This window comes from Eptesicus fuscus, chromosome 6 (genome assembly GCF_027574615.1).
Source record: "Eptesicus fuscus isolate TK198812 chromosome 6, DD_ASM_mEF_20220401, whole genome shotgun sequence".
Lineage (NCBI taxonomy): Eukaryota > Metazoa > Chordata > Mammalia > Chiroptera > Vespertilionidae > Eptesicus > Eptesicus fuscus.
In genome coordinates this window covers 30,422,446-30,434,703 of record NC_072478.1, presented here as the reverse complement: position 1 = coordinate 30,434,703, position 12,258 = coordinate 30,422,446, and the positions used below count along the sequence as shown (strand labels likewise).

The following is a 12,258-nucleotide window of genomic DNA, read 5'->3' as shown; positions in this document are numbered from 1 at the left end:
TGGGCTGCCCCTCACGGCACCCACACCCGGGGGACATGATGGGCTCCAGGTCAGCATGGTCGGAGGTGGACAGGCCCAGCCTCCTGCCACCTGGCTCCCCTGCCACCAGTTCTGGGCGGTGGCTGGCCTGGGCCTGTCCCTTCCAGCTGGGTCAGCCCCCACCTGGTTAGGAGTCTGGAAAAACAACCCGCTCCTGTGGCAGCTGGTTGCTTCCTGTGGCCCGTTTCATCCAGCATTTTCCATCCATGTCAGAAATGGCTTGGCGACAGCTCTATCTCCATGGGCCTGGGAGCCTGGAGAAGACAGGTTTAACCCACCTGCCTCTCTGAGCCCCTACTCCCCAGGGACATAAAGGAAAAGTGTTTCGTGTTGTGTTTGTTTTCTTTAAAGCCCTTTCCGACAAACTGGATGGGCTAGTCTAGCATCTTTATTCCTCTGCTGAAGAGGCCTAGAGAGGGACTGGGGGCCCTGAGGTCACACAGCTCCTGCGGGCACGAAGGGAGGGGTCAGACTCCACCACCTCTCCCCGCCTCCCCAGCCCCGAGGCGCCTCCTGCCTCCTGCTCTGCTTGTTAGGAGGCAGAGAGGCTCCCAGGAGATGAAACTCAAAACGAGGCCTGATTAGCGGGAGGGAGAGGCAGGCCTAGGTGGAGGGGGTGGTTGGGTGGGGGGCGGCTGTGGAAAGGATGCCTGAGAAGGATGATTGCTTCTGGACTCATCCACTGTTCCTTACACCGTTAATGCACATCCTGGGAGCCGCTCCGTTTGTTCAAGGCCCCCACCCCCTGGGCAGGGTGTGAGGTGTGGCTGGGCTCCCGGAAAGGCAGGGTCTGGTTTGGTTCCGCAGTGTGTGCCGGTGCCTGCAAACGGGGGCTTAGAACCAGAGGGATTGTGCAGGCTTCTGTGCCTCAGTTTCCCCAAGCCTACTTGCTGCTGCCGCCGAACTACCACCAAGGCCCCTCAGTTTGGATTTGGGAGGTGGCGCCTGGTTGGCACCAAGGAGGTCTAGAGACTGGGTGGTCTGCAGGCCCCCAAAGTGTGGCTTTTGTCTTGCTCCTCTGACACAACTGGTCTGTCCTCATTCCAGGAACGGGGCTGGGGGTGGGGTGACCTCTGACCTGACAGCAGCCTGGCCTACTGGGTCCCCAGGGAGGGGAGGAGGGGAGGAGGGGAAGAGGGGAGGGAGAGGCCTGTGAGGGGGCCTGACTGCAATCCAACAGTCCTGCCCTGGGGCACCGCCTGGACGTGTTCCAGCCTGAGCATCCACCCTCAGTCCCTTATCCCCATTGGCACAGTTGGTCCTCTGCAAGCCCTACCAGCTGGGCCCACCCATGTCCTGGAATCTGGAATCTGGAAATTTCCAGGCCAGCCTTCCCAGGATGAGGACACAGACCCTTTAGCTCCGGGGAACCCCCACTTTGCACTTTGTGGGGAATAGGCCCAGGGATGTGCAGTGACCTGCCCCAGGGCTCAGAAGTGCCCATTTCAAGCCCTGAGCTGCTGTTTAGAAGGGCCACCTTGGCCCACCCCCTGGTTCTGCAGAGTACTGGATTTCAGCAAAGATTTGGTTTGGGGGGGGGAAACGAAAAGGTATTTTATTTTGGTGTTTGAGAAGGGTAATTTATCATTGAAGGTATCTTATTTCTCTTATTCACACTTTAAAAACATTTGAGAAACCTGGGGTCCTTCCCTGGTTATGGTGGTGGAAATCAGGAACAGCTGGTTCTAGTTCCAGTCTGTCTTTGGACTAGATGGTCCCAGCCTCAGTTTCCCCATTTAGCTAATGCTGGGGTTTGAGACACCTAGCTCTCCTCAACCTACAAAAGTCCTTCAGTTTCCCATGCCCAAGGAAAAAAAATGAAATGCAGGCTCCCCACTGCCCACAAGGCCCTAGATGGCCCAGCGCCCCCTCTAGGGTCTGGCCTTAGGGCCTTGGCACTGCCTCTGCCCCCCTTTCTCTTCAAGTTGTTAGTTCCCTGCTTACAGGACACCTCCCCTGGGAAGTCCTTCCCGCCCAGTAACTGCTACGCCCTGTGGCCCCAGGGCTGGGAGCGGCCCACACTCCGCCTCCCGGCCCACGGCTCCCGCCTGCCACCTGGTGGCCGGAACTGGGCCTGCGGGGTCTGGGCGCCCTTTCCAATTGGCGTGAGGGCCGTGCTCAGCATCCAGTGGTAGGCACCCCGCATCGGGCGCCCCGGGAGTTGCTTGTGGACACACTGCCCCAGACAGCCAAGTCTCCCGGGCTGGAGATTTCTATTTTTAAAGTGATTTTTTTCCTTTCCAAAGATTAGCAACTAATTCCACGTTTTAAAGTAATTTTTTAGACGTGGCCGGGACAGCAGCTGTGACCTGAAGTTAGGCGCTCCCGACGAGTTTGGCCTGCACCAAGTTCATGAAATAAAAATGTGGATTTTGTAGCCCCCCGCCCAAGAAGAAGGGTCCAGGGGTAGGCTGATGGTGGATCCTGAGTACGCGCTTAATGACACTGTATTAAGTGACGCCAAATATGTCGGGACGGAGTCTGCCCTTGACGCCTGTGAGGTCGGTACTTTTATTATTTGCGTATTAAAAATAAAAAATAAAGAAGAATCCGAGAGCGCCAAGCGTGAAAGACAAGCCAGACTTCCAAGCTCTGAACCTACTAACTTCTCGCAGAAGACCCTGGGCCTTGGTTTCCATCTAGTTTCGCAAGAGGTCTCCCACCAAGATCTTCGACCAGACGTTGCGCCCCCGGATTCTCAGCGGATGCGGTGTGCTGGGGGCGGCGGTGGGCCAGTCCACAGCGGAGTCCGCCCTCCGGCCGCCGGAGGCGGGACAACGTCGGCGCCGCTCTAGCCCTCGCGGCCAAGTCGCCCACCTCTTGCTGGTGTGACGCACTTCCGGGGCGGTGGGAGAGAAAGATGGCGGCGCCCATTGAGGTAGCCGTGTGTACAGACTCGTCTGCCCAGTTGTGGAGCTGCGTCGTATGGGAGCTCCACTCGGGCGCTAACCTGCTCACGTACCGCGGCGGCCAGGCTGGGCCCCGTGGTCTGACGCTGCTCAATGGCGAATACCTGCTGGCGGCGCAGCTGGGCAAGAACTACATCAGCGCCTGGGAGCTGCAACGGAAGGTGCGGCGGCGCGTGCCAGGGCTCGAACTCCGCTGGGGGTGCGCGGAACGCCTTAGACTGGGGTCGACGGGGTCTGCCCACGCCCTGAACCGGGAGGAAGTCTCGGTTAGGGGGCTCTGCGCATGCGCGGGTCGGGGGTGGTTACTTGTGTCGAAGGGAGGTGCGCGTGCCCCAGGCGGGCTGGGCGAAGTGAGGGGGCGGGCCTGAGGCTGCTGGCCAGGCACTTGCGAGCAAGAAGGGATGGGGAGGTAGGGGGTCCCTAAAGAGAGCTGTGCGGAAAGGGGCGCGAAGTTTTGTGGTTGGTTTTAAAACTAGGATCTATCTACTGACTGCAGTATTTTTAAAAGTTGATTAGAGAGAGAGAGAAACATAGGATTGCTCCACGCTATTTTGTTGTTAATCCTCACCGGAGGATATTTTTTTCATTGATTTTTAGGGGGAGAGAGAGAGGGAAAGAGAGAAACATCAATGTGTTGTAAACATCGATTGGTTGCCTCCTGCATGAGCCCCGACCAAGGCCGGGGCAGGGAGGAGACTGCAACCAAGGTACCTGCCCTTGACCAGAATGTAGCCCAGGACCTTTGATCCGCAGGCCGACGCTCTATCCACTGAGCCAAACCGGCTAGGGCCACCCATTTTTTAAAAAAATATACTCTTTATTGATATCAGAGAGGAAGGGAGAGGGAGAGTAGAAACATAAATGATGAGAGAGAATCATTGATTGGCTGCCTGCCTCCTGCACGCCCCATACTGGGGATCGAGCCCGCAACCTGGGCAGGTGCCCTTGACCTGAATGGAACATGGGACCTTTGGTCCGCAGGCCTACGCTCTATCCACTGAGCAAAACCAGTTAGGGCTCCATCTATTTTTTTCTTGGCTGCGTGCGGGAGGGGTCAAACTGCATTCTAAGGCTGGTTTGTTAGCACCGGACTCAGGGATGGGTCAGCAAACTTCCAAGGGTGCTAGTTTAAAGGGAGAGTTTGTAGTTGGGGTCTCATGGGTCTTGTAGGCTTGGAGAGTGAAGGTCTGAGGCCTGGTGAGCCCCTAGGAAAGGTAGCCCGGGAGACTCATCCTCCCAAAAAAGACACTATCCTTACTCCTTGGAGCCCATGGTGTCTCCTTTTAAAGCAACCCCAAAATGCTGCCCCTGCAGCTACATGCTGCCTTTTTCTGCCAGCTGGCATCTCTTGGGACAAGCATTGTGCTCCGGCTTTGCCTGGTGTGGGCCACACAGAACTTGTTTTCCCATTTTAAAGGTTTGGAAACTGAGGCTCAAGGTCACGGATGGGACCTTAGGAAGGCAGGATTGGGGAATAAGACGACTGGCCTTTGGGTTTTCCAGCCCCATCGCCCTCCTGGACTCACTGTGCCTCTCCCACCCCCATCCCTATGCCCATAGGAGCACCATCTTTTCTTTTTTTTAAAATATATGTGTATATTTTTAAATTGATTTCAGAGAGGAAGGGAGAGGGGAGAGAGAAAGAGAAACATCAATGATGAGAAAGAATCATCGATTGGCTGCCTCCTTTAGGCCCCACGCTAGGGATCGAGCCCACAGCCCAGGCATGTGCCCTGACTGGGAATCCATCCGTGACCTCCTGGTTCAGAGGTCTGCACTCACCCACGGAGCCACGCCGGCCGGGCACGAGCACCACCTTGCTCTTATCCAAGGATTTGCCATTCTCCACCTCCAGCATGCAAAGCCTGGGCTGGAGTGGACACTTCTTTTTTTTTTTTTTTTTTTTTAAATATATTTTATTGAGTTTTTACAGAGAGGAAGAGAGAGGGATAGAGAGTTAGAAACATCAATGAGAGAGAAACATCGATCAGCTGCCTCTTGCACACCCCCTACTGGGGATGTGCCCGCAACCAAGGTACATGCCCTTGACCGGATTCGAACCTGGGACCCTTGAGTCCGCAGGCCGACGCTCTATCCACTGAGCCAAACCGGTTTCGGCAACACTTCTTTACTGAACCGTGAATTTGCTCAAACCATCTCTATCCCCATTCTTTAGGTTTTCTTGGATTTACCAGCCGCCTGGGCACCCCCCACTCACTCTCCTCACTGCCCCATGGCTCCCAAGTTCTTCATGAAGCTCACAGGCTTCTTATGTTCCTCTAGGACCAGCTCCAGCAGAAGATCATGTGCCCCGGGCCTGTTACCTGTCTGACCACATCGCCCAACGGCCTTTACATGTTGGCAGGGATTGCAGAGAGCATATACCTATGGGAGGTGAGTGTCAGAGCCAGGGTCATGGGGCTTAGCCTATGGACTGCGGAGTTAGACCACCAACAGCGTTGTCACCAGCACTTGGTTGTTTGAGAGGGGAGACCTGCCTCACCTCCTGTGCAGACAGTGTAGGATTTGGGGCCAGAAGGTGGGTATAACCACCTCTGCCTTGCCTGACCTTAACCTTGACCTGCAAAATAGAGGTCTGCCAAGGAAACTGAGTTCTCTGCAAGATGGGAGACGCTTTGTTATCTCATCCTGGGACTTTTAAACCTTAGTCCTGGTTCTGAAACAGGAAGCAGTTATTCATGCACAGGGAGAGAAACGGAGGCAGGGAGAGGCTCCTCACAGATTGCCCATCATGGTAGAAACCTTTGCCCTGATTGCTGCCAGCCTGGTGCCAGGGGCATGATAGAAACCAGTGACTTGTGGCCTGATGGGGACATCTTAGGAGGTCGCCCCTCTTTGATGGGGCACCGTCATCGTACTCCAGGCCATTGGGGTTGCTGTCTGGCCCTAACTCCCGAATTCCTAACCAGTGTGAGCTGTGACCACATGGGGGTGCCCTACACGGCCACCAGGCAGGAGCCCAGGCTGAGGGCTTTCACTGCTGCCTCCCACAGCTGCCACTGTTGACCTATCCCTCTTGCTCTTTGAGTGTGTGTGTGTTTGGCGGGGCGTGGGGGGCCAGGGTGAACAAGCGTGTGTCTGACAAAGTTTCCTTCTTGTAAGGAGACCTGTTTAGCTTTGGGGCCATCCTACTCTACTGTGATCTCACCTGAACTGATTACACCTGCAAAGCCCCTATGTTTAAGTAAGGACACAGATTCCAGGAGTTAGGACATGAACATATTTATTTGGGGGACACAGTTTAACCCATGACATCATCGGTGTTCCCTCCCCCGACGCCGTAGCCCTTCACAGGTGTTGTGTGATGGGCTCACCTGTCCCTGCTACCAGGCGCCTCCCTCTTCAGGAGGCTGATCTGCTCAGCTTATTGCTGATTTGGGATTCCCCTCCCCCAGGTTTCACAGCAAGAGGTGCTCCCCCACCCCTCCTGCTAGACCAAGTGTCGAGGCTGCATTTGAAGCCCCTCACAGCTGGCCTGGAAGACTGTGACGTCCTGCTGTGACAGTCACCATGAGGAGCCACCCGCTTGTGGTCCTGGTCCACCTGCTCCTGAAAGGACCAGCTCCCTCACCAGCTTTGTCACTCCCACCCATTCCTTTTCTGGATGCTGTAGTCACACCTCCCTTCTCCCTGCCCCTGGGCAGACTCTCCCTTCCGGGCACCTCAGTAACCTGCCAGCTGGGGGACCAGGCACTCACCCTGTGTCCTGCCCTGACCTGCGTGTGCCCTGCCTTCTCCAGGTCTCCACAGGGAACCTCCTGGTCATCCTGAGCCGCCACTACCAGGACATCTCCTGCCTGCAGTTCACAGGGGACAGCAGCCACTTCCTCTCGGGCGGCAAGGACTGCCTGGTGCTGGTGTGGAGCCTGTGCAGGTAGCGCCCTGACCCACTCGGGCCTGCGCCTAGTCCATAGCTTCCAGCCCGGTGAGGCCTCAGCACAGAGGGCAGGAGCCTGCCCTGCAGAAGGCCTTGCCAAAGTCCCGGGGCCAGAGGAACTGGGTCTGGGGCCTGCAAGTCAGGTGGACTGTTGTGAGGACAGTGTGATTGGTTTGTCCAGGGACCGTTTGGAGACACCTGAGAATTTTCTGCCAGTGGAATGGGCCCAGTGGGGGTGTGGAGGCGGGTGGAGGCATCAGGGTGCAGCCCTCCCCCTGAATCCACTTCTCCGGCAGCGTGCTGCAGGTGGACTCCTCCAGGACCCCAGCCCCCCGGCATGTTTGGTCCCACCATACCCTCCCCATCACAGACATGCACTGTGGCTTTGGGGGGCCCTTGGCCCGGGTGGCCACAGCCTCGCTGGACCAGACGGTGAAGGTAGGATCGGCCCCCCTCCCCCGCAGTGGATCTGTGGGCTGGGATGGGGTGGCTGGCAGGGTCTTGGCTGATGTGAGTCAGTGAATCTCCTGCTCCCCCCAAGCTGGTAGCTCTATACAGCTGTTAATCCCCCAATGCTTCCCACCTCAAGGACATCCATGGGACGGCAATCTAGGCCTGTGTTGGTTCTGAAATTCTCGTTTGGCCACCTGCCCCTGGTGGCTCCCTGGTCCTCGGGGATTGGAGGATGTCCATCCTTTAGGTCCTTGTCCTTGGTGGTGGAGGTTGTGGAAGGCAGAACCCAGGCCTGACAGCAGCTAAAATGGAGTGACGGGGTCCTGGGCATGAGAACCCAGCTGTGTCTTAGGAAGTGCCCAGTGCTGAGATCCCCGAGGACAGCTCCCTTCTGAGGTTCTGTGGCGGGCAGGGTCTCCCCGTCAGGGCTGCTCAGCTCCCTGCACCATTGGGACCCCAGCGTCTGTGGAGCCCCCATCCCATATCCCGCCTGCCCCCAGCTGTGGGAGATCTCCTCAGGCGAGCTGCTGCTCTCTGTGCTCTTTGACGTGGGCATTATGGCTGTGACCATGGACCTAGCTGAGCATCACATGTTCTGCGGTGGCAGTGAGGGCTCCATCTTCCAGGTCGACCTCTGCACCTGGGTGAGTGGTGGGTGCCTGGGCCCGTGGTTGGAGGCTTATGGGACAGTGGGACACCCAGGGTCCATCCTTCAAAGGCCCTGGGACTGTGCATCCTCCCCTGCATCTAGGTCCTTGAGCCAATTGGGCTCTTCCCCTGCCCATCACCCCAGTTCCCTGGGGCCCCCAGGGCTGAGGTACAGCTGTACCTTCTGCTCACTGGCCCCTCGGCCTCCACAGCCTGGACAGAGAGAGAAGAGCTTCCAGTCAGAGCAGGACAGCGGGAAGGTGTTCAAAGGCCACAGGTGTGGGGACCAGACTGATAGCTGGGAAGGGGCCCTGTTCTATTGCTCCTGGGGTTGGGGGTCATTTGGGCCACCCTTTCTCAGACCTGTGTGTCCCTAGGAACCAGGTGACCTGCCTGTCAGTGTCCACTGATGGCAGCGTGCTGCTCTCCGGCTCACATGACGAGACCGTGCGTGTCTGGGACATCCAGAGCAAGCAGTGCATCAGGACAGTGACCCTCAAAGGTGGGGCTGGGGGCAGAAGACCAGCAGGCTGTAAGCTGTGTGGCTTTGCCCGTTTGTCCACACCCCAGCCACTTGGCTGGGTGCTGGGAGGTAGGACCAGCTAGAGGAAAGTGGATGGGCCACTCCTGGACAGGTGGGTGGGTTTGAGGAGTGGAGGGTGTGGGAGCCATGGCCCAGGCCTGGCCGAGGTAGCTCCTGACTGGCCACCTGCCCTACCGCAGGCCCCGTGACCAACGCCTTCATTCTGCTGGCGCCGGTCAGCATGCTGAGCTCCGACTTCAGGCCCCGCCTGCCCCTGCCACACTTCAACAAGCACCTGCTGGGCGCTGAGCACGGCGATGAGCAGCGCCGCGGGGGCCTTACTCTGCGCCTGGGCCTCCACCAGCAGGTACTGGTACTTCTGCAGCAGGTCCTCTGCCCTGGCTCGGCCCCTACAGCATGGTCTGTGCTCCCTGCGGGTAGGGTTCCTGCGGGATCCCTGTGAGGACCCTCCACATATGCCCTCAGGGAGGAGACCCCTCTGAACGCATTGCTGAGCCGAGGCTGGTGGCCCGCACCTGACCTCAGAAAGCACCTTCCACACTACAAGCAGACCACATACCAGGGTACATTCTCGAATAAGCAAACAAGCCTGACCAAAGACGCTGTATCCAGTGCCTTCTCCAGCAGGACAGGAGGCGGTGCTCACTCCCCTGGCGCCCACCAGGACCTCCCCGCCAGAGATCACCCCTGGCCTGTCCTCGGCAGGGCCTGTCATTGCCACTCTGGCTATGCTCAGTCCACCTCTGTCCACTGTTCCCGTGCCCTGGAATCATGAGCCTCACGAAGGTGTCCAGGCCCCTCGCTCAGACGTCATGATGGATGGCAGGACCCAGTGCCTGTCTGCCAGCCAAGGGCAGCATGTCTAGACTGCATCGAGCTGGAGGTGGACGGGCTCTCCGTTGCGGCAATGCCCATGCATGTCGGTGGGTGGGCAGGTTCTGCCCACATGCTAGCTGGCCCTTTTCTGGAGCCTTCTTGGCCCTGGTTTCTGCATATCCCCCAAAGCCTGGCTCTAATCCCACACCCCTGGTGTGGCCTTGAATGTCCCCATCCCTTGGGCACAGTCCTGCAACAGGCAGCAGACTTAAGGAGGCTGATCACGTTGCTTCCTGCTGGCTGTGGGTTAGAGGTGGAGCCTCCCACAGAGACATCACACTCAGTGAGGACACTTGGAACCTGTCTGTCCGTCTGTGAGAGGCATCAGGATGGCACCTCCCTCACCTTTTGGGTGGTGTGAGCAGGGTGGGGAGCCCAGAGGTCACTAAGGCAGCCCCTTCTTTTGCAGGGATCGGAGCCCAGCTACCTGGAGCGAGCAGAGCAGCTGCACATGGTAATGTGCAGCACAATGGAAAAGGTGGGTAGGGCCATGGAGAAGGGTGAGGGTGGAGTGGAACTGGTAATTGTGGAGGAGATTCTCCCCTACCCCACCCCAAAATGTCAGAAGGCCCTCCGCCCTGAGCGCCCCCACCCCTCAACCCTGCTCCTTCCCAGAATGTGCTGGGCGGTCAGGACCAGCTGCGGATCCGAATCACGGAGTTGGAAGACGAGGTGCAGAACCTGCGCAAGATCAATCGAGACCTGTTTGACTTCTCCACCCGCATCATTACCCGGCCTACAAAATGAGTGCAGGACCAGACGCCTACCATGGACAGGCCGACAGCCACCCACCCGGGGCCACGGGCCAAAGCCCCCAGACCAACAGCACTGTTACAGCTCTCCCTTCCCTGGTTCCGTGTTTGGATTGTTATTTGCATGAGGGGTCGTTTTGTCTGTGTTGATCCACTCGTGTCTTGTGTCCAGTTGGTGCTATTTTGTTTTTAACAAAAGATCTAAAAGTCTGTCCTCTTGAGTCCTCCGTGTGTGCTGAGGGTTGTCCCAAGTCCCAGGCTGGGCTCCAGGACCCTCGAGGCAGGCTGTCAGGCCCGACTTAAAAATCGTGTTGGGAGGCTGTGGTTCTCAGACTTTTCAGATACTCACCTGTCACCCTGCTGCCTTTTCATGATCTTGAAGGACAGGCCACCTTCTATGGGAGGGGATGGGGAGGCGCAGCCTCGGCTACAGACTGTCACCAAAGGTGGCTGTGATTCAGGGAAAGCGGTGTGGGTTCACACTGGTCACATCCTGATGGCCACCAAGTCTCCTCAACCTTGGTCAAGGCACGGACGCTGTGGTAGCAGCCAGTTCTGGGCCAAGGTGCCCGGGGCCACTTGACCAGAACATTCTTGTCAAGGGCCTGAGGGAGGCCAGGGGCCTCCACTGCCCTGGGGACACCACCAGTCCAGTCAGCACCTGGAGGCCAGCCCAGAAGTGTGAGCCCCAAGGCTGCCCTCAGAACCTTCCAGAAAGCTACTCCTCAATGACAGTACCGCTTAATGATGCAGAAAACTCACGTAATTTATCAGGTGCCATCATAACTGCAACTGCAAGCCAGGAGCCAGCACTGAGTTCATGCTTTTAGGCTAATTGGAGTTCCCTGTCCCCGGGGCTCTATGTCCTCATTAAGCGGGTGGCTCAGCCATACACTGCAGCAGGATCCACCTCTATGGCTCTTGCCTTACCCCTCCCCTATCCAGGGCATAGGATACCTAGAGCTGTCTTGTTCATGTCAGGCAAGGGGTCCAACTGCTTGATAGGGACTATATCATGGTGGTCCACACGTGGAGTGGAGTCTGTAGCAGCTGGTCAGCAAAGCTGGGGGCATGGAACTTGGTCTTAAGAGATTCCAGGAGATGGGAAATTTCAAGATGGGTTCAGGCTCCCCTAGGGTATCTCATCTGCCAGAGCCCAAGACCCTCTGGGCCCTGAACCTGGTGTGGGCACCTCTGCCTGGCCACATGAAACCCCAACCTTCCACTGTGTTGTTGGCTTGGTAGGTGACTTGGGGCTAGATCTGAGCCTGGTACTGTTGCCCAAGTCTGCATCAGAGTTGGCAGGTTGCTGCTGTGAGATGGGCTGACAATACCAGCCTCTGGCAGTCTCCCCTGGATCTGGATTTTTCCCTGGAGTGGGGGGGGGGAGGGCACTGTTTCTACTGTCCCTCATCCTGCACATATTTCCAGGGCCAGAGCATCCCAAAACCACCCTGAACCTTCAACTGCTGGGGTGCCCTTGGCAGGTAAGGTGTAGAGTCCCCACGCCCTGGGGCTGTGGTACCTGCCCACCCTGCAGCTTCTGACACCCTGGGTGGGGGAACATCAACATGCATACGGCCTCCATAACTGTCCAGCATAGTCCTGGAAGATCGCCCATCCTCAGCAGGCCACCATGAGAGGGCTTAGAGCAGGTTGGCCAGCCCACTATGCACCTTGCAAACAACATACATGGGTGGTGGGCACAAAGCTGACCTCTTCCCCATCCAGCTTGAAATCACCGGCACACATTTTTTTAAAATATATTTTATTGATTTTTTTTTTTACAGAGAGGAGGGAGAGGGATAGAGTTAGGAACATCGATGAGAGAGAAACATCGATCAGCTGCTTCCTGCACATCCTCTACTGGGGATGTGCCCGCAACCAAGGTACATGCCCCTGACCAGAATCGAACCTGAGACCCCTCAGTCCGCAGGCCGACGCTCTATCCACTGTGCCAAACCGGTTAGGGCTGAATGGCACACATTTCTTAGCACAATTTGACCCAAAATCCTAGACCATCACTGTCAGAGGGGACATGCCGACAGCATCAGAATTCACTGGTGACTACTCTGTGCTGGCAGAATTTTTGTAAAACACAGTGAGATGCCACCTCACACCTTCCAGAACCACTTGTTT

General features: G+C 57.2%; 1 protein-coding gene across 1 annotated transcript; it reads left to right on the top strand.

Annotated features, from left to right (window-relative positions):
- The first annotated feature begins 2,825 nt into the window (after positions 1-2,825).
- WDR18 (WD repeat domain 18) lies at positions 2,826-10,329 on the top strand. Its single transcript, XM_008150706.3, has 10 exons — positions 2,826-3,109; positions 5,232-5,342; positions 6,710-6,843; positions 7,143-7,284; positions 7,800-7,943; positions 8,160-8,224; positions 8,325-8,449; positions 8,671-8,837; positions 9,777-9,845; positions 9,983-10,329. Exons 1-10 carry the CDS (start codon positions 2,900-2,902, stop codon positions 10,112-10,114), a joined length of 1,299 nt encoding a protein of 432 aa, XP_008148928.2. The 5' UTR covers positions 2,826-2,899; the 3' UTR covers positions 10,115-10,329.
- Positions 10,330-12,258: the final 1,929 nt, after the last annotated feature.

Coding starts and splice junctions, on each gene's coding strand:
- WDR18 (XM_008150706.3), top strand. CDS start 2,900: ATGGCGGCGCCCATTGAGGTAGCCGTGTGTACAGACTCGTCTGCCCAG. Junction 6,844..7,142: donor CTGGTGTGGAGCCTGTGCAG/GTAGCGCCCTGA, acceptor CTTCTCCGGCAG/CGTGCTGCAGGTGGACTCCT. Junction 9,846..9,982: donor TGTGCAGCACAATGGAAAAG/GTGGGTAGGGCC, acceptor GCTCCTTCCCAG/AATGTGCTGGGCGGTCAGGA.